The sequence below is a fragment of the Macrosteles quadrilineatus genome, unplaced genomic scaffold (assembly GCF_028750875.1).
Source record: "Macrosteles quadrilineatus isolate MER2022 unplaced genomic scaffold, UCM_ALF_1.0 Scaffold_8__2_contigs__length_117827958, whole genome shotgun sequence".
Lineage (NCBI taxonomy): Eukaryota > Metazoa > Arthropoda > Insecta > Hemiptera > Cicadellidae > Macrosteles > Macrosteles quadrilineatus.
This window is the reverse complement of record NW_026542601.1, coordinates 4,690,864-4,718,278: the sequence shown is the minus strand read 5'-3', so window position 1 is coordinate 4,718,278 and position 27,415 is coordinate 4,690,864. Positions and strand designations below refer to the sequence as shown.

The 27,415-nt window shown below is 34.8% G+C and overlaps 1 protein-coding gene across 1 annotated transcript in view; it reads right to left on the bottom strand.

The window, feature by feature from the left end:
• Nucleotides 1-24,092, bottom strand: part of LOC128999507 (DNA ligase 1-like) — a 45,506-nt gene extending 21,414 nt beyond the window's left edge. Inside the window, exons 1-7 of the mRNA XM_054426072.1 lie at nucleotides 23,712-24,092; nucleotides 19,371-19,516; nucleotides 16,541-16,656; nucleotides 13,814-14,196; nucleotides 13,261-13,341; nucleotides 11,892-11,972; nucleotides 10,283-10,378 (exon numbers count right to left, since the gene is read on the bottom strand). Of these exons, the coding sequence (XP_054282047.1) occupies nucleotides 10,283-10,378; nucleotides 11,892-11,972; nucleotides 13,261-13,341; nucleotides 13,814-14,196; nucleotides 16,541-16,656; nucleotides 19,371-19,516; nucleotides 23,712-23,859 (1,051 nt within the window). The 5' untranslated portion in view covers nucleotides 23,860-24,092. The remainder of the gene's footprint in view (nucleotides 1-10,282; nucleotides 10,379-11,891; nucleotides 11,973-13,260; nucleotides 13,342-13,813; nucleotides 14,197-16,540; nucleotides 16,657-19,370; nucleotides 19,517-23,711) is intronic.
• Between the last annotated feature and the right edge of the window lie 3,323 nt (nucleotides 24,093-27,415).

Sequence of the window (27,415 nt, the reverse complement as noted above, 5' to 3'; positions counted from 1 at the left end):
GCCAGTCACTATATATTTTACCGCATACCACTGGAATCCAGTCACTGAAAATCCACCCGGGTATCCCGTCACTTCAGTCACTTTCACCCCTGCCCTTCTACTTTGTGATATTTATTTGTTCTACAAGCTTGAAAATCCGCACCTCAAACAAATGGATTATGCTTCAGGCATTGAGCACTCTCATAACCCATCTTTCGCACTTCATTTTAATTAGTTGTCTTCCAGATTACTTAACAATTACTATTCTACAGATTAAATACCTAAATGTCAATGTAATCTTTGGTCGTCTTAATAGTCGTCCTGGCAACTGTGGATACAAATATGTACCGTACTAATTCGCAAGCGTAAGGTGGGAAGTTATTGCTTTATAGTCGCACAATTAGGCCTATTGTTGAGTCCTTGGAGGCAGGCGGCCATCTTGGATGATTTCAAAAAGCTGCAAAATTTATCGTCCAAAAATATTTTTCAAACACGAAAGTGTTTATAATTTAAATAGCTAGTATACTGTGGGATTAGAAATGTTCTTTGTAGTTTTGAATTATTCTCCAAGGGAGTCCATAAAATAAGTTAACGGTCACGGTCATCTTGGAAAAAGGCCAACTAATACGAAAACAATATCCTGTGTTGGGCGGGCCGTAGCACACAAATAGTTTTCCCGCCTCAAACAATCAAAGGCGTGTGGAACAAGGCAAAATTCTTGTCTCTTTTGTGGCGAGAGGTAGGGGCGAGCCTAACGGGTTCCAGTGATGGGCTACCCGGCTACCGACCGACCTGGGGTAGCGACTAGCGAGCCAGTGGATGGTTAAAGGTTCTGCCGGTTATTTCCATCTTATTGCTGGTTCTCGAGCTTTTTGAGCTCGTTGTACAGTGAAATATTACTTCCCTATTTTATATAGCCACAATCAAAGCGATTTTTACAAGAAAGAATGAAGATAAAGACTCAGTGATGTGTGGTTACTTAATTAAATCATGTTCCTTGATTGTTTACCCTTTTGTAAGAGCCAATAATCAATCAACTTATATTTCTTTATTTTTCGATTTATTATCTATATCAATTCAAGAGGTAGCCCTGTACCTGGTTAACAAATATACCGATTACATTTAACGTGTTTTCTTTGAGTTACGCCCCATGGGATTCCAAAGTTTCACAATGTTTACATTTTTGAAGAATGTAGATAACAGAATGTTTAACGAAGTCAGCTTTAAATGCTGTCAATAAAGTTCTTTGATTTTGCGGTCCAAAAGGTAGAAACTATTCGATTTGTGAAACTTTTAACTTTTGCTACGGGCCTGTTAATTGGAGATTCTGACATTCTTAATTTAAGGAAGTAAACGTATTAACATGACGTGTTTGGAGTGGGATTTGAAATATGTGACGTGTATCAAACTTTTTCTCTTCAAAATCCTCTCCGATGTAAAACACAGGTACGGCAGCTAGGTTTATTAGAATTCAAAAGTGTTTTAATTGTCCTCCAATGTTTAGAAATTATTTTTCGATCAAGTTGTTTAATGAATAAATAATCGTTTTGCCAAATTATGTTTCGAAAACATTAACTAAAAATAGATCAGGAAATAGATATTTTAGTTCAGAAAACAAAGCCAATCAAATAGGCCTACGTACTTTTTAAATAAAAACACTGGTCAGATGGTTTTTAACTTTGCTGTTTATTTACTTCAATAAATTTCTAATAAAAATCACCACAGGTACTAATCTATATAAATAAAATTAGAGTTTTGTCTGTACATTGCTCAGAATCATCAACATTTAGATTATTTTTACGTTTTAAACATTCAAGAATCCGAAAAAAGTTTCATCTCAATTCCGTTATTATATCAATCATCAATTATTATCTCAATTCCGTTGTTGTCTATCTTCCGTCTGTCACGGTCCAAAGGCCATTTTACGCGGCCTTCTCCTGAAAACGAGAGTACCTATCAAGATCCTCGAATCATTTTAATGTATTCACTGGATTGGCGAAAGTGTCTTTAGCTATTAAAATATGGCCTCGCTACTTTGTAAAAAAAAACTTACGGACGTTTAAAACCCAATTTTGTGCGATTTTTGTCAAGTTTTCTCACAATGTTTATCACATAATCATCATATATGAAATAGCGAACAGCTGTTCGGATCAAGATTATTTTTCTCTAGCTGTCACTGATATGTTTACATTGAATATTGTTTACAAATACCGCAATCATTTCAGATCAAGTTTCAAAAGCAAATCCAAACCAAGTTGGATTAAAACCGTTTTTCCTTACATAACGGATTTAATTAATCGCAAGTGCAATAATGTGTAGGGTAACCGTAAATGAAAATAGAGCTTCTTTGTGTATAGAATTTCTATCGAGTTTTGGGTTTATAACCGGGGAAAAGACTTTGACTCAGTGTTCTATATGCCTGGGAAACTTACATTTTTTACATAAGCGTTACCGATAGCTTACATATAAGGTTTCAACTCGTTGACGGCCCTTATGAAAAAGTTTATATATGGCCATATAATTTTTTTTTTATCTGGTTATATTTGGTTTTGGACCAAATATAACCAGATATGATCATATATGGAATCCCCCATATATGGAAATTTTTTAATAAAAAATATATAAATAAATAAAAAAATTACAATTAAACATATTTTTACATTAAATCTTATAAACTATGCATTAAAACCATAATAAAAATTTTTAATTTGAAAATTTCAAAACAAAATTTTCAAGTAGCCGACTGGGATTTGAACCCGGGACTCCAGCGTGGGAGTCTACCCCTTTGACCTCTACACCACAACCGCTTCATATCAGATGTCTTTACAAAACCCATTACGAATAAGAGAAGCTGTATTTGGTCTCGTAAAACAAGATTTTCTTAGACATTTTATGTCATTTGAAGAATTTTATTATTAATATAGCCTAACTACGTGACATAGATATTTGCAGCTGTTTGATAGCAAAGGTACAATAAATTAATTATTAATATAATATTCTCTTTATTTAGGCCTACTACACTTACAATTTTAAAATTATACGTCAGTTTTAAGATTTTGTTGCGTTATAGTAAAATTGTACAATAGATGTATGTACAGGATTTTGTCATCTGGGTTCAAATCTGGATACTTTATTACTTTACTACTAATTACTTTAAATGAGAAATGCCTATATTATCTGCCCCCCACTGTACCACATTTCAACTCAATCAGTTCAGTAGTTTGTGCTTCCGAGAGCAACAAGAAAATACACAAACTCACAAACTTTAAGATTTATAGTATTATATATATTATAAGAAGTGTTTGGGAGTCCAGTTACAAAATCCAAATGTGGCAACAATTCCTTATAATAATTCCAGTTATTGTCAAAAACTCATTTATACATGAGCATAAATGGAAAATTATTATTCCGTATATGAGTAATTTAATTCCATACCTGGGAGTCATATATGGCCATATAAAGACCATGATTCCATATATGGAGGATATTTATGGCCATATATGGGCAATAATTTCATATATAGAAAACATGTATGGCCATATATGGACAATCATTTCATATATAGAAAACATGTATGGCCATATATGGCCAATAATTCCATATATAGACTACATATATGACCATATATGGACACCACCATATATGGATGCAACCACATCTGGCCATATCTGCTTCCATATATGTCCATAAAAAACCATATATGGCTTTATGAAACCATATATGGAATTTTGATATGGCCATATATGGTCAGAAATTACTTTTTTATAGGGGGGCACTTCAATGGTGGTTGTGTAAAGTGTTTAGAGACAACTGCAGTGGGTGATTGTAACAGAGGTTTACGGATTATACTCAAATCGTATTTCTAATGTGTCTTCTCAACGCTATGTGCTGCTCGCTGGACCATACGTCCAACAGACCAATTATCCATCTCTTGGGTTCGTAGGCTTAAACAATTATTCATAAGTTGGTAGCGCATATAACTCAGTGTTCCGTACGGACAGGCCAAGAGCACCTTTGATAGTGAAATTTCCAACCTGAATGTTTAATGGCGAGGTTGAGGTGGAGTATTTTAACTATATATCGTTTGGTTAGTTAGGTAAGGTTAACCTAACCTAACTAACCAAACGATATATGGAATTAAACAATCGAATAATCAATATTACTAATTTAGTTGTTTGTGCCAACAGATATGGAAGTGTACCCCTCATAGATCTATTGCGCATTTTTTTTTACTTGAAACTGTCAGATACTGTATTTGTTTGTATACAGAGGGGTGCAAAAGTAGGTATACAGTATTGAAACATTATAGAAAAATATATTCACTCATATAAAAAGAAATTGATTTGAAGAGTATTAAGACACCTAAATTAACTCTTAAAAATTTTGTAATTGATAAAAAACACTCACTTCCTTGTGTGTTGTGTGTTGTTATGTGTTGTGTGTGTTGTGTGCCTGTTTGTACTGTATACCTACTTTTGCACCCCTCTGTATAATAGTTTGGCTAGCATATCTGAAAATATGCAAACCAATAGTTTTTCTTTATTTAGGAAGGTTTCAACTGACCACTAGAGGATCCCCATGCGTAGAACGGGCACACAGCTAGTAATTAATATTTAATTAATACATCTTATCTTACTAATATTATAAATGTGAAAGTTTGTGTGTTTGTTTGTTTGTTTGAAGTTCAATCACGCATTAACTACTGGCACAGAAGATATACTGTTTTTAATTTATAAATAATTTGTCATATTGTGCGAATCTTGGTGATTTGAATTTGGTGATTTGCTTTTTTCTGCTGTTTAGGTGCAGTGGTAGAACATTATTATGGATATGGTAGATGTTTTATACTATATTATACCGTAAATTAAAGAAACGACACGACGAGTGTCGTTGTCAATAATGTCGTCTGATTCTGACTTATGTCAGATGTTACACTGAATCGGTCACAGGGATAATAATTAGTTGTAACCTACCACTAGCTTACCTAACTAAGTTTGAGTGTTGCTATTTGCAGTGTGGGATGATTGCACTGGACAGTTTAGCTATCTATTTCAGAAAAATAAAGTTTAAAATAAATCAAATTCTAGGATCTGTTCTTAAGTTGTGGCCGTTTTGAGATGGATGCTTTCAGAGTTCAGTTAAACCTAGCCTGAACAACTGGATTAGTAGCTTGACTTAGTGGTTCATCCATGTTTAGTTTATAAACACTAATCAATGCCTAATCTAGATTATAGGTGCCTTATTCTACTCTGTTTTAAAACTAATATACATAGGCATAAGCTTTAATTTTTGTATTAAATACTGGGTGCATCATTAAGGTAACTCCGTTAGGTTGCTTTTTATAAATAAATAATTTCATAAATCACTGATACCCTATATCATCTAAGTGTGCTCAGTACATAATGACACTCTCTCAAAAAAGTACTAATCCTAACCCAAAAAAATATAGATAGGTAGCTTTAGGCCTACAGAGGATGAGTGTTTATATTTATATCACTTATATTTATATGTCTGTGGTTAGGTTTTGGTTATGTTTGCCTTAAGATGGCTATAAGCTTAGGACTAGATATCAAATAAACTCCCAATTAACTTATAGTGCAGCCTAGCCCTAATTTGTCAGTGTCAATGAAATAGTGCAATATCAAGGACAACCAAACTTGGATATACAACCATGTTTATACCTAAGGTTCCTTTTTGGTACTCACCAACAAGGATCAACCGTAATTATTTTCAGTCAGAAAGTGTCCTGAGTTTCCAGAAAATTGTAACTTATTACATTTTAAAAATTGAGGGTAAATTAAACGTTTCGGTTCTGGTTTTGGAGCGAGTCCAAGTTCTTGCAGTGACTAATACTTCAAAGGAAGGAAGGTGGGAAGATTTTCATACTACTAATAGCCTTCTTTGAATTCAGCGTGAAAAATACTGGGTAATTTCTATAGTTTCGGCCATTTAGGGGAACCAAACAAATTTTTTAAAACTCTTCTATCTCATCATTTCAGTAAACTATGATATTATTATTTGAATAGAAGTTAAATGTCAAGAAAAAAATACCGCAAATTATTATTTTTGGGATAGCATTACATTGACCAAGGAATACTTTAAAAGTGTAAAGTTTCCCGAACAAAGCTAGGTCCCCAGCTACTTGTCAAACAACGCAATAATGTACGTTATTTCATAAAATTTGTACCTGAGAAATGTACAAATGGAAAATGCATTTCTCGTAAGTGTAAGCAAATCTTAAAATGATAGGATTTGTAATGATACGATCTTAAAACGAGCAATTCAGTATTCTTATTCAAAACACCAAACACCCGCCACTGGATCAAAATATGCCCGCACGGCGCAATCCGGCACGGTGGGAAGCCCCTCTCGTACAATTTAAATTACGTACATAAGCCAAAAATAAAAAAAATATGATTTAGAACATTTCACTTTTTGTATACAGAATTCACTGTTTTTAAACTAACCTGACCAAAAAATAAAATAAAGTAGTAGCCGACAAAAAAAGTTCCGTGGAAATTTGCTATGTCACGTTTCATAAAACATTAAAAATAATCGACTTTATTTGAATATTTAAAATGAAAAGTACCGGGGAACCGAGCCGTGGCTCAGTATGTATATTTCGATTGTAAAAGCAATACAAAAGGAAACTCGTGTTTTCTTTATAACTAATTTCGGCTTTTATTGTTTAAGTTTCAGTGGAATTTTAATTTACTATGATGTAACTTTAAATGGACAATGCAACAAATTAATTTATTTTAATCTTACACATTTCTGTTATTGTAAATAAATCATAGAAATTTAAAAAAAATAAAAGTAGTATTTTTTTTAGTACATTCCTAATGAATGAATTAATATGCGATCACAGGTTAATACAGTAGCAATCAACTACACAGCATTAAAACAGCACAGTGTATGTAAGGGGTGTGATTTATTTCTTGGTACTAAATTAAGTCATTCTTCAAGTATAAGTAAAACTTCAGCATGGGCATACTCTCTAACGTACTATCATATGATGGATTAGCTGAAGGCAGATAAGTCCGATTCAAGCTTATATTGCTTACTATAAAGATTGTTGTAATACAATTAACTTTAACTAGTGGTCGTCCAGTGGTCGAAAACTCGACCAAAAATATGTAATGTACAGGTTTCAAATGATTTAGGCCTAAAACTTTTTTTCCCCGTGTGAGTAACTAAGGACTTCTGGATAATTTAAATATGATATTTATATGTTTCTTACTCAGGAACAATGCCGTTCCGGGACACTATATAAATGGACGTTAACGTGATTATAAATTTGCATTTTACATAGTCAAAATACAATAGGTATTGCGCAATCGTGATATGTTAAGTCATTAACCTTGGTTTACTAATAAAAACTACACCGTATGCTTACTCAAACAAAACAAAACTTGCTTACTGTACAGCAATAAATCACGTAAAGAACAAAACAAAATGAAAATGTAGACTAGAAGACTACTGATACCGTAGTCATCCTAGGCTACTACTACATGATGTTTCAGAACAGAAGTATGGGGATAAAAATATTTAATAACTCATAAAACACCATAAAATCATAGTACTGTACTTAAGTCTTTCTGGTAATAATAACAATGATAAAAATAAGATAAAGATAAAAATGATGTAAATCACCTCTTATTATTTCTCTTTGTTCTATTCTTTCTTTGGTTTCTCTACATCCACAAGTTGTCATGGTTACTAATCACCCAACGACCCAACCACAAAATATTGTAGTGTTGTGACAGCAGACAGAAGCAGACGATTGTCAGTATGTCAGTGTCAGTGCAAGATTGTAATAGGTGCGAGCGTATAGGTTGACCTTGACGATACTGATCGATATTTCTCCGTTTTGCTTCCATCTTATTTTTGTTAAATGAACTGTAATATTTCAATAATTGGGAACCTACTGCACATAAAAATTACCGTAAATAGTTAAATATATCGTTCATATAGAAATATTAGACTGAAAAACACAGTTAATAAAACATTTTCTTGGGATTTGTGAGGTTATGTAATATATAGGCATCATGATGATGCGACTCCAGTTAAGCGAGGTTCTACTGTATTTGCAAGTTAAAGTTACAAATAGAAAACCCATTATGGTTTGTATTCAATGACCGATGTATTATACAAAATAAATTATAACTTATTTTGATATTAATCAGCAGCATTTATTACAGCTTGCAGCACTTATTGGTATATATAAATATCCCAGTTACTATTAGTAAAAAAAAAATAAAACACAAAATTGTGTGGCCATTCAATTTTTATAAACACAGTGTTTAACATTTGACTCTGCAGAATACCGGATGGTAAAGAGTGTTTGGTTTCAAGAAAATAAAATAAAAAATAGTTTAACCTGCTTTGCTATTTATTTTGAAAAATAATAGATAGGATACCATAAGGATAGGTATGGGATTGAACTGAAATATTTGCAGGGAAACTTAAATCGTAAAGTCTACAATCTGTACATTGTTAGAGAGCGAGAGAGAGAGAGAGAGAGAGAGATTTGATAAGGAATCTGAAAAGTAAACAAATAATCGTTTCTGGCGTTCGTTATATTGTACCCCCCTCCCCCCCCCCCCCCGTATTTGCACTCGTGACCACTTTTTGTTGCTTCTTTATCATTCAACCGTCCCAAAATATAATTCCTGTAATAGTTTGTTTGTAAAATTGAAATTATTATAAAAATATTTTATCTTTCGAGTGTAGTTTCATGGTTATTCTTATCAGATAGAATAATATCGTTGTCATATGTAATAGTTACTCCTTCGCGTTACGCAATTGCGTAAAAAACAGTTCCAGTATCTCGGACAAGATTCACGTATATTTCTCGAGATAAAGAAAATCCGTATAGTTCCCGGTCCGTGGAAACACTGTAAATACTAGGATAAAAAATATTGTATAAAGGAGTAGTTGACTAAAATTTCAACTGAAGATAAAAAAAATCAAAATAACTTAAAATATGAGATGATGAACGGGTAGGATCAAGATTCAACCAATTATAATTAATTAATATTCGACGATCCTTATTAGAGGTGCATCATATTTATTTGGAGTATGAACATGTTTAAACATTAACACGTAGTTAATCACTATCCCAACACAAATAGTAACAAGGAGTAAACGAAGGTTACAGACCGCTGGGTTTTACCGCTACAAAGTAGGGTAGGGTGCCGTACTGGCTACACTACTCCACGATAGAACACACGATGAGACAGTCTCCGTATTGGTATTGCAGTTACGCTTATCGACACAGGCAGCAGCACCGGTTTACTGTTTTCATACGTATAAAGTGCACGGGAAGCCATACCTGACTGGCTTATGGGAGAGCTGACTGGCTTTCGGGCGGGTGACTGCCACACCGAGTAAATTACCAGCGCACTGACTGCCAAACCGGGTGGGCACAAAAGTATATATATATATATATATATATATATATATATATATATATATATTTGGTCCGTTACAACAATAACTTGAGTAAAAATAATAGGATTTTTATCAAATTTGGTACAAAGTGTAGGACCTATGTTAATTCAAACAAATTCACGGACCAGCATAATCTGACTACTGGTATCATTACAGTACTGGTATCATTGGTGGACTACAGGGTTTCATGCGGTAAAAACTAGTTTGCTTATTTTTATCAATTAATTTATTCCATACTGAGCTATTGAAAATTAACTAAAAACACACATAACATTTCTTTTAGCAGCAAACCTGAGTACTCATTACAAAACCAATGTTTTTTAAATAGGGAATGCATCTGAAATGTTTAGGCAATATTTTAGTCAAAATCCAATCAGACGAAATAGAAATTTGTTTGGTCTGCACTGCAGGTTTGTTGCAGCATAGATCTAAAACAGTTATATGAATACCATGACAAAGGCCATTGTAAAACTTTGGTTTACAGTCACAAAACACCCAAAAACTGATCAATTATGTTCCAAAAGGCAAGACAGCTCCTTTTGAAAAACATCTAAAAGTGTATAAATTTGTTTAAAGTTTATTAGCTCCTGGAGCTAGTAAACCAAACCTGTCTGACCATTTAGTTGTGGGTCTAAACATGCCTGCAGTTCACATTAGATGCTCTATAGGCCTGAGAGTTATTTGTACCACCCTCCCCACTTCATCTTGAGAGAACTTTTATCTTCCTTGCCCCCTCAACCTGTTCCGTCTTAACCTCTTGCGATTCTAGGTCCCGGGCCCATTTACTAAAAAGGCCCCAGATCTTTAATATATTTAATTAAATTGAACATTATCAGTATTGTTCACTAACCAGCTGTTTCAATTTGATCGTTTTCTTCTACTGTCTGTGTTTGAATGGTGCGACAGTTCCGCAATTTCTTCTTGAGAATCTTCTTTTTCAGCTTTTCTGTTGAACAAAGAAGATAAATACTTGGGAAACTCCATGTTTAAGGGTAACAAACTTATATCTAGGAATCCTACAGTCCTACTTAGCTAAAAGCAAAACTTAGTTCTAAAAATTACTATTAAGGCCATTGAACAATAAACTATTTCTTGACGATAAGTTTATTAACAGAGTTTGAAAATGGAAAAGCTACAATTATTGCAATTCAACAAATTAATTGTAAACACAAGTTTTGCATAAAATAAGTGCTTATCGTTAAATTTTAATTAACATTTTTATTCTTTATCTTCTACTCAAGGGACAATGTTTTTAGGATTGGTTAGGCTTTATTATTGACATTAATAAAGCTTAATTTTTACAATACTTTTAAAGAATATCATTACCTCAAAAATTAATACTGAAAAAACACAACAGTGGTTATAAGATGTAATTTGTGTAGAGGTCCATTGGGATTTAGATTTTAGTACTATTAATTGTATTATCCGGAGGCCACCCTTATACAGCACGCAGCGGCAGTTATGTTCGGTTGGGTTGTCATAAATATGTTTGTAGGACTTTCCTCATTTAATTATGAGGAAAACTATCCTCAATTAATTAAACAATACCAGATGAATAATACTTTCACTTGCCAAATCCCCTCCAAATTAGGCCAAGGCGAGGTCATTGACCAGAGGGTACGCATCATCAGTCACCGCCTGTATCTGGTGTGGCAGCTAGCGGCGGCAAAGCATTCAACTCCATCCTCACCGACATCGTTGCCATCTGGGAGTCAGAACTCAAAGGCCGCTAATTGTAATCATGTCAAATATGGAAAGTGTCAATTAAAGTCTTTTCTTTCCATTTATGATAACCCAACTTAACATAACAGCCACAGTGCGCTGTATAAAAGTGGCCTCCGGATAATACCAAAGTACCTGGTATTTTTCAACTGTTGAACAGTAATGGAACCAGCTAAGCAAGGGTAGTGGGACCAGCCAATGGGGAAGTGATGCTTCTGCCATTAAAAAAGGAGGAGACGGGAGGAGGCAATTACTTTGTCAGGGTTGTCTAATGTGCAGTATCAGTTCTTATTTCAACAACTTTCAGTGCTTTCAATCTTGGCACCACATCACTCTCGTCACAGAAAACATACTACTATAACCCAGAATACTGACCGCGTGTAGCTTTGCCTGTCAATTCACAGGCAGTGCCACCAGCATTGCTATGCTGGTGCATTGTTTGCAGATGGCACTGCCTACGAATTGATAGGCAAAGCTACACGCGGTCAGTATTCTGGGTTATAGTAGTATGTTTTCTGAACTCTCGTAAACCTCTCTTGTTGTCGTATGTTTGTGTTCTAGAAAATTTTAAATATCCAGAATTAAATTTGAACCACCCTTATTATAATTATGGCATTGATCATATAGGATACTTCTAATAACCAAGATAAAAACTTAAGCTTTAAGAACAGTAGTAAGTGCCATTCATACAAAAATAAACATTAAACATTGAGAATAAAAATATTAATCATACTCACTTTGTTCATCGGTGAGTGGAAGAGGTTTAGGAGGAGCGACGGCCAACTTCTTGGCTGTGGCTGCGTTCACAAACACCAATGCTGGAAAGACCAACACGACAACAAGTTGTAGTATTGAAAATAACCAAGTCTTAATAACAGATAATATAGTTGGGTGAGTTAAAGTAAATTTGTTAAATTTGTTTATCTACAGTAAATTGCATATGCCTTAATTTCCTAAAGCATAAATGGCTCTAAAAGTTTGAGTAATGTTCGAGATAGGAACCAGGAAAGGCAATAGAAGTGTAGTAAGGCAATAGTAATTACAGCGGAACCTTGATAAGAAGACCCCCGATAACAAGTGTCATTTTCAAATCCCCTTAAAATTATTTTACCCCTAATCACATGTTTTTACAAACCTCGATAAAAAGTCAACCTTGATAACAAGTCTTATTTTACAATCCCCATGAGAGTCTTGTTATCAAGGTTCTACTGTAATTTGTTTTCATACAATATTGTATAATTTTGTCCAAAACTCAATTCTCAAGCAGTCTTAAAAATTAGCACAAACAATATCAAAGACAAACTTAAAACTGTTTTACCTATTCCAAGATAAGTCATGCATAACCATTAAGTACAGCAAAAATTGCAGCTTCCCATTGTATATTTGTACCTGTTAGTTGGACTTGCCCCACCAAGCTCTACCATATACAAGAAAACTCTTGTGACTAAAATATATCTGAACTCTCAATCTAGAAAGCTGGGCACAAGACCTAATGGTCTAGGGCATTATAGTCCGTCCACAAAAAGTAGGCGGTTAAGGGGAAGTTCCCCCACTACAGTTTTGCTCTTTTACTTATTGTCAATGCTGCAACTGACTATAACGTTGGATCAAGTAAGTGGAGGGGATAAATTTCTTCCCCTAAAAGCACCTAAATTTTGTGAAGGAGTGTAGCATTGCTGATGATTTTGAGCTTCACTCTCAGCACAAGTAAGGTGCAGCTTTCAGATGTTTGTTGAAGTTTAAGTTTGGTATTAGTCTTTGATAACCAATGTGGATGTATTGGTCAAGGGGGTTAAAGGATTTAAACACAGGGTTTATGCTTAATTTGTCACATTTTGAGAAACAGCGCAACATTTTGTTAATTTTTAGGTTGGCTGTCGCAAATACAGAAAGTTTAAGTGTTGGAGGCAAATGTGCCAGCACAATCGCAGAAGATGATCACAATTTTACTTTGATTGCAATCGCAATAGATAATAATTAATTGCAGCACAGTGATACTTTTTTCCCGGCTTAAACTTTTATTTGAAGAGAATTTGTTTATACAACTTGACAAGACTTTCCAAAACATGATTCTCCTACTAAACAATTGTGTTATTGGTAACCTACCTGAGTCGGAGGGAGAACATCCATCAGCAACTGTCATAGTCTGGACAGAGCGACACACTGGCCTGGTCCTAGGTAAGGTAACTGTAAACATTCACATTTGTATGTTTAGTCACTTGGTAGAAATCAGATAGTGAACTTATTGCAAACGTATAGGCTAAAGCTAAGTTTGAGGTTTTAACAAGAAAATCTCTTATTTTTTTTAAAAGGTGTTCCAACTTGTAACGAATTGGCAAACCTCATTCACATTCCATGTGGTTAAATTAAACTAATAAAGCAGTAAAATTTTTCACTTATAAATCTTAAATTTAAGAATCCAACCCATAAACGTCAAGTACCTCGTGGTATGTTCAAGGCTAGCACCAGATATTTGAAATAGTTTTGCTTCAAAATATTTATTAAATCAAAATCAAATAAATACCTATCATTTAAATCACGCTTTACTTATTTTCCACTTGACTACACCCTGGGGAAGTTGAATAAATAATAAAATAAACCTTGTATGGTAATACGATATCTTGTGTGCTTGAAAGAAAAACAATAGAAAACTACTGACCTCTCACAGATTTTTTGGTTCCTTTCTCTTCATCATTCTTTTTGTCCTTCTCTTCATCAGTTGCAGCAGGATTAGATATTGGAATGCCTTTCTCCTCAATTTGACCAGATTCTGGCTTAATTTGGTCTAAAGACTCATTTTCATCTTCCCTTTCTTTATTGTCATCGTCACCAGCCTCAACTTCCTTGTTTTTACGGTTCGTTAAATTTGGATGAATATTACTCTTACAGTCAATTTTACCATCTTCTTCTTTTGGATCCTTTGAATATTTATTTGATACACTTATTGGAGTTCTTTTTTGGGAAAATCGAGCTTTGCTAATTCCTTGGTACCTTTTATATACTTTGAATACAGCAGAAAGCATACAATGTGCCCTTATACTCCTAAAATGAGTAAAACAATATTAAATCTTGCAACAAAACTGAATGGTTTAATTTACCATTATAAAATTATAACACTAAAGGTCCGCATAATCTTTAGCACATTTTGACGTGGTGAGACCAGTTAACTATTGACAACAAAGCTATGGAAAATAAAATAAATAGGTTTACGTACCTTACGTCGTCAATTCATTTTTAGTCTTTGGCAACTAGTTTGGAAACAGTTGTTTCATTTTCAAGCCCATTTCTTCACTCATAAATTAATTAAGTTAAACCTTTGACTATTGATACAACTTCTGTATCCAATGGTCAATGGTTAAACGCAATGTAATCGTCAATATTTACAAATTCAACATTTAACAACACATACGAAGTACACAAATGAATACATTTGATAAACATAGAATAATGCGCGGCCAACCACAACACGCACGCACATCTACAGAGAAAAATTTGCTTAGCTTACCGAGAAAAAAAATGAAAATGCACAAAAATAAGCACATAAACAAATAGAATTTTCTGAATTACACAACTCCTTTTTAAGTAGTAAACTCTACAAGTAGTCTTTTACTTTTTTGAGAACAAAGACTCTATTACTGAGGAGCTAGAATATAGGTACATTTATTTGTGTTTATTGGTGCTTTTTAATCCATTTTGTCAATAAGGTGAGCCTGCTGTTAAGCCTATATCCATAAAAAAAATCCTTAAATCCTGGCCAAAAGCCATCTTTACCAAAACATGTCACAACCTAAATTATAGATTCTTCATAGGAACTCATAGTTCAGGTGAAGAAAATTTAGAGAAATTTTTAGCAGTATCTTTGGAACGGTAATGTCTTATATTTATTTCTTGCTATTTTATTTTATTAAATTTGACAAGGTGGGGAATGTAAAATTTACCAAAAAGTTTGAGAGAATTGCATACTCAATATCAGAAAACTTAATTTTTTAATAACTTATTGTCAACAAGAAAAGAACAAATCTATATAGGCTAAGTTAATTTTATACCGTCTTGTACGTTCATCAAGTAGTCTATGTACATGTGTAGGGGTAGTGGGGAAGAAAAGGAACAGCGTTACCTCTGTTTTTCAAAAATTCTTAATAGGCCTAAATGTAAATGCAACCTGTATTTTTCATAACCCAACTAAGCCCTATGGGTTTTAGAATTTCAAAAATGTAGATATGATTCAAATCAGTTAAAAATAGGGTATCTGGGTATGTCTACTGAGAGAGATGGCGGAGAAATCTCTAGCATCTCCTGTGATCACCATGATATCATATGAGCATAGTCTGCAGTTGCGTCTCGCGATCGTAGAGACATTATTATCGTATACACTTAACCCTCCGAGTGTTATGTGTCGTAAAAGCGACTCATAACACATCCGCTGTAGTGTTATGTGTCGCTTTTGCGACTCACAAACACTGTTTACGGCGAAGGCTCTGGGACTGACTGAATCGGATTGAACTGGATCGAGTAAGGTATCGTTTTTTTTTTCAGCAGATTCAGAGCTTTCTCCTGATGTCTGTTTCTATACGCTTTTCATTTTAGTTCCGAAAATATTGTAGCAGACAGCTGACGTGCATATTTGTAAACAGCTTGGTTAACTTCGCACCGATGACTGATGTGTTTTATTACGTTTATAATTGTTTTAGTGTTAAAAATCCAAAGTAATGATATACGTGGTGCATTATAAGAAGATTTAAGTGATTTTGAAAGGCTGGTTGATGATCCTGAAGAAGTAGGTAAGTGATATTGATGTAAATTATCAGCCAGATTCCTAGCTATGGTTAGGCTATGGATTCTTAGCTAAACGCTATGTACCGAAATCTGTTTTTTGCCCATAACTTATTTATTTGCAAACCTACTTCCTTATATTATTATATTTTTGGAATCCTCATAAAATTCTGAACAAAGTGGCTATTTTAAAATATTTGTAGACCTATAAATTATAACAATTTATTGAGCGTAAACATATTTTTTTTTTCATTTATTTTATAATTTTTGAGAAATGTTAACCCCACAAAAATTGTTGAAAATTTTTTTTTGTAATGTTTTATATAGGCCTTTGTTACATTAAAGCCCATAATTTGCCAAACAAAATGATATATAAAACAGTATACTTTACATTGTTTTTAAGTTTCTAAGATACATTTTAATAAAACAATGCGATTGCGCAATAAATGGGCGAACATTAAGACCAAAACTAGAGACACTTGGAGGGTTAAAGTAATATAGTATAAAATAATTGTAATTTACAAGCGATTACGTGTTGACCCAAAAAGTTAGAAGTACGGATAGTAAAATAATATAGTTCGGAAACTGGGTAACAATACAAATTCATACTTACTGCCATCTGTGATTTTCATCAAAAAGCTCTACCAATTTATTCTGCACCTCTGTATTTTCTTGCTTTGTTTTTTGCTCTTTTGAAACATGTTCTGCTTCTTTTTCCTGTTCCGTCCCCTAAAATAAAATAGATATAAAGAGTGAGAATGGAAAGACATGTCTGTTATTAAGAGCTCAAAAATGAAATGAATGACACATTTAAGTACCTATGGACAGGGTATCAGTGTTTTTAAAAAGAGCTTTCCATAATATTTTAATGTCGCCGTTTTGATACTTGATCTTAAGAAGTACCTATTAATTCCTATCCTAAATGTAACCAAGCAGTTATTAACTGTATTCAGAGTGTCTAGTTTATTTCCATTACAAAATTCAAGACTAATTCCAGACTTTTCAAGACTAATTCCAGATTTTCCAAGACTAGTTTTTTCAACAATTAGAGGGTGTTGATACCAAAATGTATCGATTCTTGAATCTTGATACAGATACCAATTTTTATAGCTTAACCAAATTTTCTAAATAATACTACACCAACCCTTGTCTTTGTCATAAAGTAGTATTATGATAATGTCGTGTTTTCAAGTAAAGAAATAATGCAGCAATAAAAAACTAAATAGCAACTAGCAAATTTGTTTTTTTTTATCATGAAATCTTCCACATACCGTACGTTTATACATCATCATTGACTGCAGCAGTTACAGAAACGTCATCGTCATCGTCCGCGATCGCGGCAAAATCATGAACAATTCCAGCGGCTGTTTAGACATCACCGTCATCTCCCGCGGTCACGGAAACGTTATCGTCGACGTCCGCGATCGCGACAAAATCATGAACATTTCCCGCGGCCGGGCAGATATCATCGTCGTCTCCCGCGGTCACGGAAACGTCATCGTAGTCTCCCGTGGTCACGGAAACATCATCGTCGTCTCCCGCGGTCACGGAAACTTAATCGTCATCTCCCGCGGTCACAGAAACGTCATCGTCATCTCTCGCGGTCACGGAAACGTCATCGTCGTCGTCCGCGATCGCGACAAATTCATGAACATTTCCTGCGGCCGAGCAGATATTATCATCATTGGCTTTCGCGGTTACGTAAACGCAAGACGACGATCGCGGCAAAATCATGAAAATTCCCGACTTTGAAATCAAATTTAAGACTAAATCCCGACTTTTCAATACCATTTTGAAATTCAATACTAATTCCCGACTTTCCCGACTACTAGACACCCTGTGTATTAAATAATAACAGGACCCTGTTATTATTTAATCCGTGTCCAGCAAATGGGCTTGGACGAACTCCTGCATATTTCCCGAGTAACTTACATCTTACCCCAAGGCATTTTTTTTAGGGTAGGCCTAAATTTAGCAAAAGTTTATCAAATTGAATACATTTGATATGCAATACGAATAAAAAGGGTGCAGACACCCAGGCAAGCACGCAAACCCGCCAAAAAACATGCACACATCACAACTTAACAAAGCCCATCTAAGTGGCAGAAAAGGCCTCTAGCCAAGGCCACACTCTCTACCCATGTAGCACAGATGGTTGGGCCAACGTTGGCCAACAGTGGGACAGTTGGTCGATGGTTGGTTGGAGCTTCCACAACCAACCAACCGTTGTCCAACTGTATATCTCGTAGTTGGGCCAACCAATTTTTACAACTGTGGACCAACATTGGTTCATTGTTAATGAAATACATTAATATGCATTGTTGGGTATCATACATCAAGCCAACCGTTGTCCAACCGTTTTTCACTCCGTTGGACCAACAAAAGATACTTTTGTTGGACCAACGATGGTCCATAGTTGAGTTTACATGACTTTCATTCTCTGGGTCTAGCTTTCACAACATAATTATAATAAAATATCTGGTTTTACAATACCTTTATAAGTTCCAAAAGTTTTTGAAACTGATAAAGGTATTGTAAAACCAGATATTTTATATATTACAGTTCCGGGGCTACAACAATGAATTTTAATAATTATAATAATGCAAATATTTTTTAAATTAATATTCTTTAACTTATTTGCAACAATTTAAGGGGAAAGAGTAATTAATCATATAACAGTCAATTATAATAGCATTAATAATCTAACGGTAATTAATTAATCTATATTCAAATACCAGTATCCTCTCTAACTCCAAAAAAAAAAAAAAATAACTACTTATGATGCCTTAACAGATTAACAGAATCATATTATACTGTGTAGTATCAAAAATGTTTGAAGTATTGCGACCATTGCAACTGTCGGCTACTCTTTCACCACTTGAAAACTCTCTGTATCAACAATCACAGATAGCTCAGTGGTAAGGTAAGAGGCTCATAAGTCGAAGGACCCGGGTTCGAGACCCGTCTGGGCCAGAAAATTTTGTTCCAGCTTTTTTCAAAATTTGTTTTTATGAACTATTTAATCAATTTACTCAACTAATAATTATGCTTTTCGTACTAAATCTTTATTATTTTGTGTGAAGTAATTTTGGTTGGGCCATTGTTGGACAAAGGTTGGCTGGAAAACAGTTTAAAGAGGTGACATTTCTACCGTTGGCCAACTGTGTGGCTCCACAATTTACCAACGTTGGCCCAACCATCTGTGCTACATGGGTAGCTGGGGTAGAGGTTACATGGCCGTTGGGGAAGGGTGGCCACGAGTGAGAAATTATGAGTTTTGGTAGTGGCTATTTATTCGCATAGCTAAAAGGAGTAGGCACTTTTTGTCTACTTATATAGTGAGTTTTTGAACGATATACACCTTGAATAATAATTTTAAAATAGCAGCCTCTTTGTGCAACACCCTGTAAACAACTAAAACTGTAATTAACTACTAAACTGACCTTATTTACCATTCCTTTGTTAACAGAACTCGCTCTCATTGAAGGTTTTCTTTTGGGAGATACTGGACACATATTTCTGTTGGGTTTCCTCTTGAAAGTTCTCTTCTGATACAAAGTCAAAAATGGGGGTTTTTTCGGTTTTAAATCTGAAAAAAAGTTCTGAATAAGCCTAAGCCTGTAAACAAGCGTTATAGTTCCCGTGCGAGGCAAGTGAGTACTGACTTCATGCATACACCAACAAATAGGTGCAGGGATAGTAAAACACAACCCATGAACACAACAATACTAATTAAGTTACATAGTCCGATCGAGCTAGTTCATGAACTTCTTAGAATAAACAAAAAGACAAAATTTAAAAAATAATAGGACTCCGAACCTATTAATTGGAGAGGATCAAATTCAAATTTCAAAAACTGCCGACTTTTTGGGGGTGAGATTGGACAATAAATTGAGCTGGGATGCACAAATAAAAAAACTGGAGGGGTCTATGGCTCGAGGGGTCTTTGTACTTCGAAGAATAAGAACCTTCGGAAACCTGGCTCTCTCTAAACTTGTGTATTTTGGCCTAATAGAACAGCACATTTTGTATTCAATCATTCTATGGGGAGCTGTTAAGAAGAATATTGACCAGATCTTTGTTTGGCAGAATATGGCAGTAAGAGCAATCTTGGGCATGCCGCCTCGGACCAGCTGCAAAAATGTTTATAAAGAACTTGGCTTTCTCACAGTCCCTTCACTTTATATCTATGAATCAGTTTGCTATATAAAATCACAGAACATTAAACCAACTTTTACAAATCACACTTACAACACACGAACAAAGGGCACACATGCAATCCAACATAAACTCACAAAATTTGAACACAAACCAGATTACATGGGAATGAAATTGTACCAGGCCCTACCGAAAAAATTACTTGAAATTCAGAGCTTAACAAAATTCAAATCAGAATTAAAAAAATATCTAGTAGAGTTAAGTTTAGAGGACATAGACAGTTACCTAGACGGTGACAAAAATTAGTATTAAGCTGGTTATTCTTTGTATTAACCCTGACCTGTCCAATTCCTTAAGGCAAAGGACTACGGACGGAGAGATCATGTATCATGTATGTATGTACCTAAGTTAAGTTAAACAGATCCGGGCTAGAACCTTTTTGAGTCCTAGGATGTGAAGGTGGGACAAAAAAAGGCGTCAATCTTACTTGTACGTCTTTGACAAAGGCTATTCTTGAACAGAGGTTTTTAAAACTCATCTAGGCCAAACTTAATCAAGGACTCCGTTAATTAATTTATGTAGGTTATGAAATGCAAACCCCTTCAATTACCCGCCCTTTTTTAAACTTGTCTTTTCAAAAGATTACTTAGGCCTAGAGCCTTTGTTACTTAAAGGAATATAGGCCCTCCTTTGGTTTAAAAAATAAATAAGATAAACTTAATCAACAAACAAACCAAAATTGTTATTTTCAGAAACAGAAATTCAGTGTGATTAAAAATAAAAACGCTTTTAAGAATTAATAAGTTAACTTAGGCCTAGGTACAAGCATGATAGAAGGTTGGGTTAAGATGCATTTTAGGGTTTGCACCCGATTTTTGAAATTTTTTGTCATTCTAACTTTCAAAAATTTAAGCTGATTCCAAAAATCACGTTCTTTCAACCAAAAATATTTTTTTACCCAAATACGAAAGTGGGTATTCAAATTAACCGTAATATTAAGCAGATCACGAATATGCAAGAACTCTTTCGATCCGACGTCAAATAAGCGAGATTTTGACGAAAATGTGATACTAAGTTAACAATTCAGTGACGCTTTTTGGATTTTGCTCCAACTTTTGTCTGTGTTTAAAATGCCATCTGATCAGCTGGTCATTATTTTATTACTTATAGGTAAATTGTTTATACTAACTTAATCATAGGCCTAACCAAACCTAAACTAAACGAAAATGTGATACTACCAGCACCCCCAACTCACAAAGGGACAGGTGGGAATTCGGGGTTTTGGGTGGGGGAGACATCTAACGTGGTTTATAATCGTAATTTATTGTGTAAAAAGGTAATTTAACGGGAAATAATGGGTAATTAGTAAGGAGAATTATGAAAAATTTGCTTGGAATTGGGAAATTTTTCAGTAGGCCTACCAACCTATTTAAATAGGTTGTTGTAGCACTGCCATGTTACTTGTTAGGTTAGGTTAGGTTGGTTAGAATGTGTTGGTTAAGTTAGGGTAGGTATGGTTAGGTAAGGTTTGGTAAGTTAAGGTTTGGTTATGAGCCTATAAACAATCGTAATAAAATAATGACCAGCTGATCAGCTGGTATTTTTAACACAGACAAAAGTTGGAGCAATGTCGAGTACCGGTAGCCTAGAATAAACAAAAAATAATTTCAAAAATCGCGTGCAAACCCTAATATAGCCTACATAAGAATAACTTAACTTATTTACCGAAGGCTCTTTAGTTTAAACATCACACACTATAAACTACACTCATTCTTATGAATATATCGAACGATTTATATCAATTATTGCATTCGACAAGTTAGCCTATATCGAGTTTGGATAGTGTAGGTAAGTTAGTTAGGTTGACCTAACCTAACTAAAAGAATGAAATAGGCTAATTGATATAGGGTAGCCTAAGCCTACAGGTAATTGAATAATTTAAGTTTAAAACATTATTTTTCATTCAAATGGCATAAATAACTTACCTGCTTCGTGGTAATCCTATTGTTGGTAGTGTCGCAACTAGTTTCGAAGTTCTACAATGTCATCTTCAGGCGAAGGCGTCAAGGATGCCAAATGGTGGTCACTTCAAATGAAGGTCGTCATTACACATAAAGTACATAAAAACACGAACACGGACATTAACACGTAAAAACGGCACATTTAACATGATTAAACGAACAACGGTAACTGTAAAGGGATGATGTGACACGACCGGGATGGATGCAAGGTCTAGACTACCGGTCAACGTGGTCGGTCGGTGCGATGACGTCACTCCTTTTGTCTTGTTATCAGTCAGCTAATTGTAGGTTCTATCCCATTCATTCCTGACTCTTTCTCTAAGTACTTTGATAGCCGTATCATAAATATAATTCGATTGGAAGAAAAGCTTGTCGTTTAAGATATTTTGTCTGTCAAGTTTTACCGCTCGGTATATTTCAAATTCTTCTAGTGTGTTTCTATTAAAATGGTTAATAAACTGATAACAAGTCAAATGGTGTGACGTCATCGCACCGACCAAACACGTTGACCGGTAGTCTAGACCTTGCATCCATCCCGGTCGTGTCACATCATCCCTTTACAGTTACCGTTGTTTGTTTAATTGTGTTAAATGTGCCGTTTTTACGTGTTAATGTCCGTGTTTTTATGTACTTTATGTGTAATGACGACCTTCATTTGAAGTGACCACCATTTGGCATCCTTGACGCCTTTGCCTAAAGATGACATTGTAGAAAGTCGAAACTAGTTGCGACACTAGCAACAATAGGATTACCACGAAGCAGGTTACACCATTTTAACCCTTAGAGTGCCAGGCGAGAAATAAAAGTAACGCTCAAAAAATGCCGATGATATTTCCCCAAGGTCGCGCTAAAAATTCCGAGCGCGATCTGGCGATTTTTAGGTTAAAATTTCATAAAAATCGAATTTTCGATATTTCGACCAACGAAAATCGATGTATCGCATCTATAGAAACTTTCGACTCAATGTTAATATATGGGTTAAAAGAATCCGAGTAGGTATCCATTCGGTTGTTATGACAACTGTTCGATCATTACGAAACGTCCGGTCAGCCGGACGTTGGCACTTTTGGCTCGTTCTAAAAACGTCCGGTCGGCCGGACCTCGGCACTTTTGGCTCGTTTTAAAAACGTCCGGTTCCCCGGACGTTGGCACTCAAGGGGTTAATATACTTATTCAGACGTAGGCCTAGGCCTAATCCGGAGGCTAAATTCTAAAATGAAAATTTTCATTCGATTGAGTGTACAGTAGGACGTACCGGTAAACCAAAGTGCAGCCCAATAGAAATTTGGCATCACCTTTGATCAGTCCTAGGCCTAGGCTACGTTTTACTTTTATTTAGGTTAGGCCTAGGCTTATGTGCTATAGGTAGGCCTAACTTAGAACTTACCAGTTCAGAAACAAAGAACATTATGATAAGTTCAGATAGGCCTATTTCAAGTGTGACAATAACGTAGGGTAGGCCTAGGACAAACTTTAGAGGCAGTTAAAAGATAGCCTAACTTAGGCCTAATAACTTAGGTAAATTAGAATTGGCGTAAATTGGGATCTTAGCCTAACCCAAAGAATGTCGAGAGTTAACTTGGGCTAAACTGCATAATGACTTACCTAGACTTTTCATCACATAGTAGTTATGCAAGATATTCCTATAAGACATTTTTTCATAACCAGACATGGCAAGCCAGACGTCATCAGGAAAATATGACTTAACCTCTTCTTCACTTGGAAATACAACTCTGTTATTTCCGTCTTCCATTTTCTTTATCCAAACTAGGCCTAGCCTTTTTAATGTTTATTGGTGCAGTCAGAGTGACATCTGATGGTACCTATTTTCAATGAATTGCATTTAGGCCTACGATTCAATTAACCATTTCGCCGATGTAATTAGGCCTAACTTAGCTTTTTATTCTTCATAAAAAGTCATATCAGAGTCCTGCAACGTAACTAATTCGACACTATGCTACTACTACGCACCAGCACTATGCTATGTTATGATGATTGGTTACTAACAAACTACCATCACACATATTGCATATTCTCAACAAAAATAATGTTTATTTTAGCCTACATAAGAAATTTACAGTTCAGTCTTTTCGGACGAAACTAACAACAAACAACAACACTAAGGAAAAGAAGAACAAGAAGAAGTAAACTACTGAGAAAAGAAGGGGAATAAGACGGAAAAGGAAGATTAACCATGGAGTAGCAAATATAGATTAATATTTGAGGTGGTACTAACAGTCTTGTAAGTATATACAAACATGATACAAACTAATCATGCACTTCACAATACCATAGACTAACCAACACAAGTAGACTTCTCATCCCATTGTAAATTTTGAAGCACGTTTTTCGTGTCTAGTTCATGTACGTGACACAAAGGTGCTAGTGTCGATGAAACTTTGTTTCCATTATTTTAGGGTTAATTTCTTGATTTGTGCTTTACTGTTTGGTTATATAACTAGGGGACAAGTTATTGTTTATGATTAGATCGTACTATTTGGTTAAACGAGGTTTTAAATGGCTGTAATAACGGGAAACAAATTGTAAACAAAACACGACCTCTACATAAACCGTACATGAACTAACAATAAAATTGTCTTCAGCTGTTCCATAAGGATGAGAAATCTACTAAGGGAGTATGTTTTATCTATGACAATACTTACTTGTGAGCATTATAAATCCATAGTTAATGCTTTATTGATTAATCTCAACCAAAACATCTCTTATGCTTTAGAAATTAAAATGTGGATGCTTAACTTTTGCTGTTCATTTGTTTCAATATATTTTTACGATTTCATTTAATTTCATATGATTGTAAATCTATAATAATATTATATAAAAATCTAATGGTGTCTGTCCACCTGTCTGTATGAGTATTACTAATAGCAAAGATTACAGGCACAAAAACTACTGAAACGACTGGGCTTAAATTTTACAATACTCTTGCTGTCGTAGCAAACCTGCAGACTAAGCGAACTATCTAAGCTTCAAAGGTTGGCATGTCGTGGTGGCACCTCTTGTCCGGGTGGTACCTAAATGGAAGCGTACACGGCCACCCAACGCCTCGGTTGTACCATAGACTAACCAACGATAAAAACATCAATATATATTATCTATACATTATGCTATAATTTCTAAAGTATACTCTTTTTTGTCGTTACACTATAACTTCCATAATTCTTCACCAATTTCCATGGATGATAAATAATTTTAAAGATCCTTTTACCCACTACCATAGTAGTCCAGTCATTGAGTTGTGGAAGTTCGACAAAATTGTTTCAAAAGGTTTTTCACCGGATTTCAATACGTTTTATTCCTCCACACAACACAAAAAAGGTCTACCGAAATCTGACTTGGGGAAGCACCTGATAAGGAATTTAAATTAGAATAATATAATTGCTCCCAGAAAAAAAATTGTTAAAAACATTATTGTTAGATATAGGGTGTAGTATATAGTTTTTAATGTTTACAAGAAGGGTGGGAAAACTAAATCTGCAACTTAAAATGTGATTTGACCTCATTTGATGCCACAAAATGGCCGCCAAAATACGATTCATGGAGAAAAAACTCAAATAAGCTTACCTTTAATATAGGGTGTAGTATATCGAATTCAATATTTACGAGGGTGGCAACACCAAAAATACTACTTAAAATGTGATTGTATCTAATATAAGGTCATAAGATTTAAGTCACCAAAAGCCCACACTGAGGGGTATTCCATACCCCCAAGACCCCCGGCAGGCCGGCTTAGCCCCCCCCCCCACATTTTGGGGCCTAGATCCGCCTATGTTGGTCGAACCTCTATTATATATTTATATGTAATGACTGGACTATAGACAAAAAGAATTAAATACTACACATCAGGGAAATATGCAAATAATTCATTTTTAATTTTTTTTTATCATCTGAAACACGTGAATTAAATTAATTCAAACAAACAAATATTTTTACTTCTCGCAAATCCGAGGATTTTGTTTTTACTTTATCCATGACAACAAACAGTCTTATATAGTCAAACTATAACGATAAAAGCCCTGGGGATGAAATCGGTTTTCACTTTAAAGAAGTCTAAAAAGAACAACTCAAAAGTAAGTATAGGCTACATCATGGATTCTTTTGTTTTTATATTTCTTTATTTACGACATAGCCTTCATATAAATATACCAACCAACAATTCCATGTATATTTAAGTATTCCATCTTCAAACATCACCTCTAATCTTTTCTTTACTACAGGTTTCAATGAAATGCTATCTTGTGTCGAATTTGTTACTGGCAGGTAACGGTTTATATCAGTTTTGTTTAGGTTCCTAACCAAAGGACGTAAAAAGCTCTGTTGTATCACTTAAAGTTTTTTTACTCTTTAAGCCCATTAGGTTTGTCACCTCATAAACCCATGCTAAAAATAACTCTATTGTAATGTTGATGACAAACCAAAGCAGGGTCATAGATTGCCGTAGCTCACTTGGGCACCTACACTACCAAATCGAAATGTTTGATGACTCCGCCGGTCAAAATGTCATACTACGCAATATTCCTAAATCCTCTCAAACTGGCCAAGATGATATTTTCCTTAAAAATTACCTTTACCATCATTCTAACGAAGGAAGGGTTGCACTTGCTCGTGCCAGACCTTATTTTTACACGCTCAGTATTCGTGTCTTTGTCAAGGGTGCTCTTTTTCAGTGAAAACTATGTCTATGTAAAAACTAAAACAAAGCCATCAACACATAAAGTGTATATGGCCATATTCAAACATAGTGTCCAAAGAGGTCCTGTAAATATGCAAAAACGTAAACAACATAGAATTACATATATAAAAGTTTATTATCTAAAATGTAAACCTCTCTACTGTATTTCTGATGTAAGAACTCATGTACTTAAATCACCGATGTACTTACCCCGCAGTATTATTTGTATGTTGTGAAATATTTGTATAAGTGGGATTTAAGAAGGATTCAGTTCGAATGCTTCGCATGGGTCGGCTAGAGATGGCTGTGCTAGTACTCCCTTAAAAATGTTGGTTAGTCTCTGGCTGCACCTTGTCAGTGTCTGAAGGGGCATATTGGCACCTATGTTCTTGTTGGCGGGTTTTTTTGAACCGTACCTAGCGTGCCGTTGAAGTATGTTTACGGTGGTAAATCTAGCTTGACATAGTGAAAACTGGAAACTTATAAATACAGCAAAAAATCTAAACTTTTCCGAGAAATGATCAGAACAAATGGTTTTCATAGTTGATTATTATGCAACAAAGTTTTTTAGTCAAATAACTGAAGTTTAAAAAAATCTACTTTTTAAATTTTTGAACTC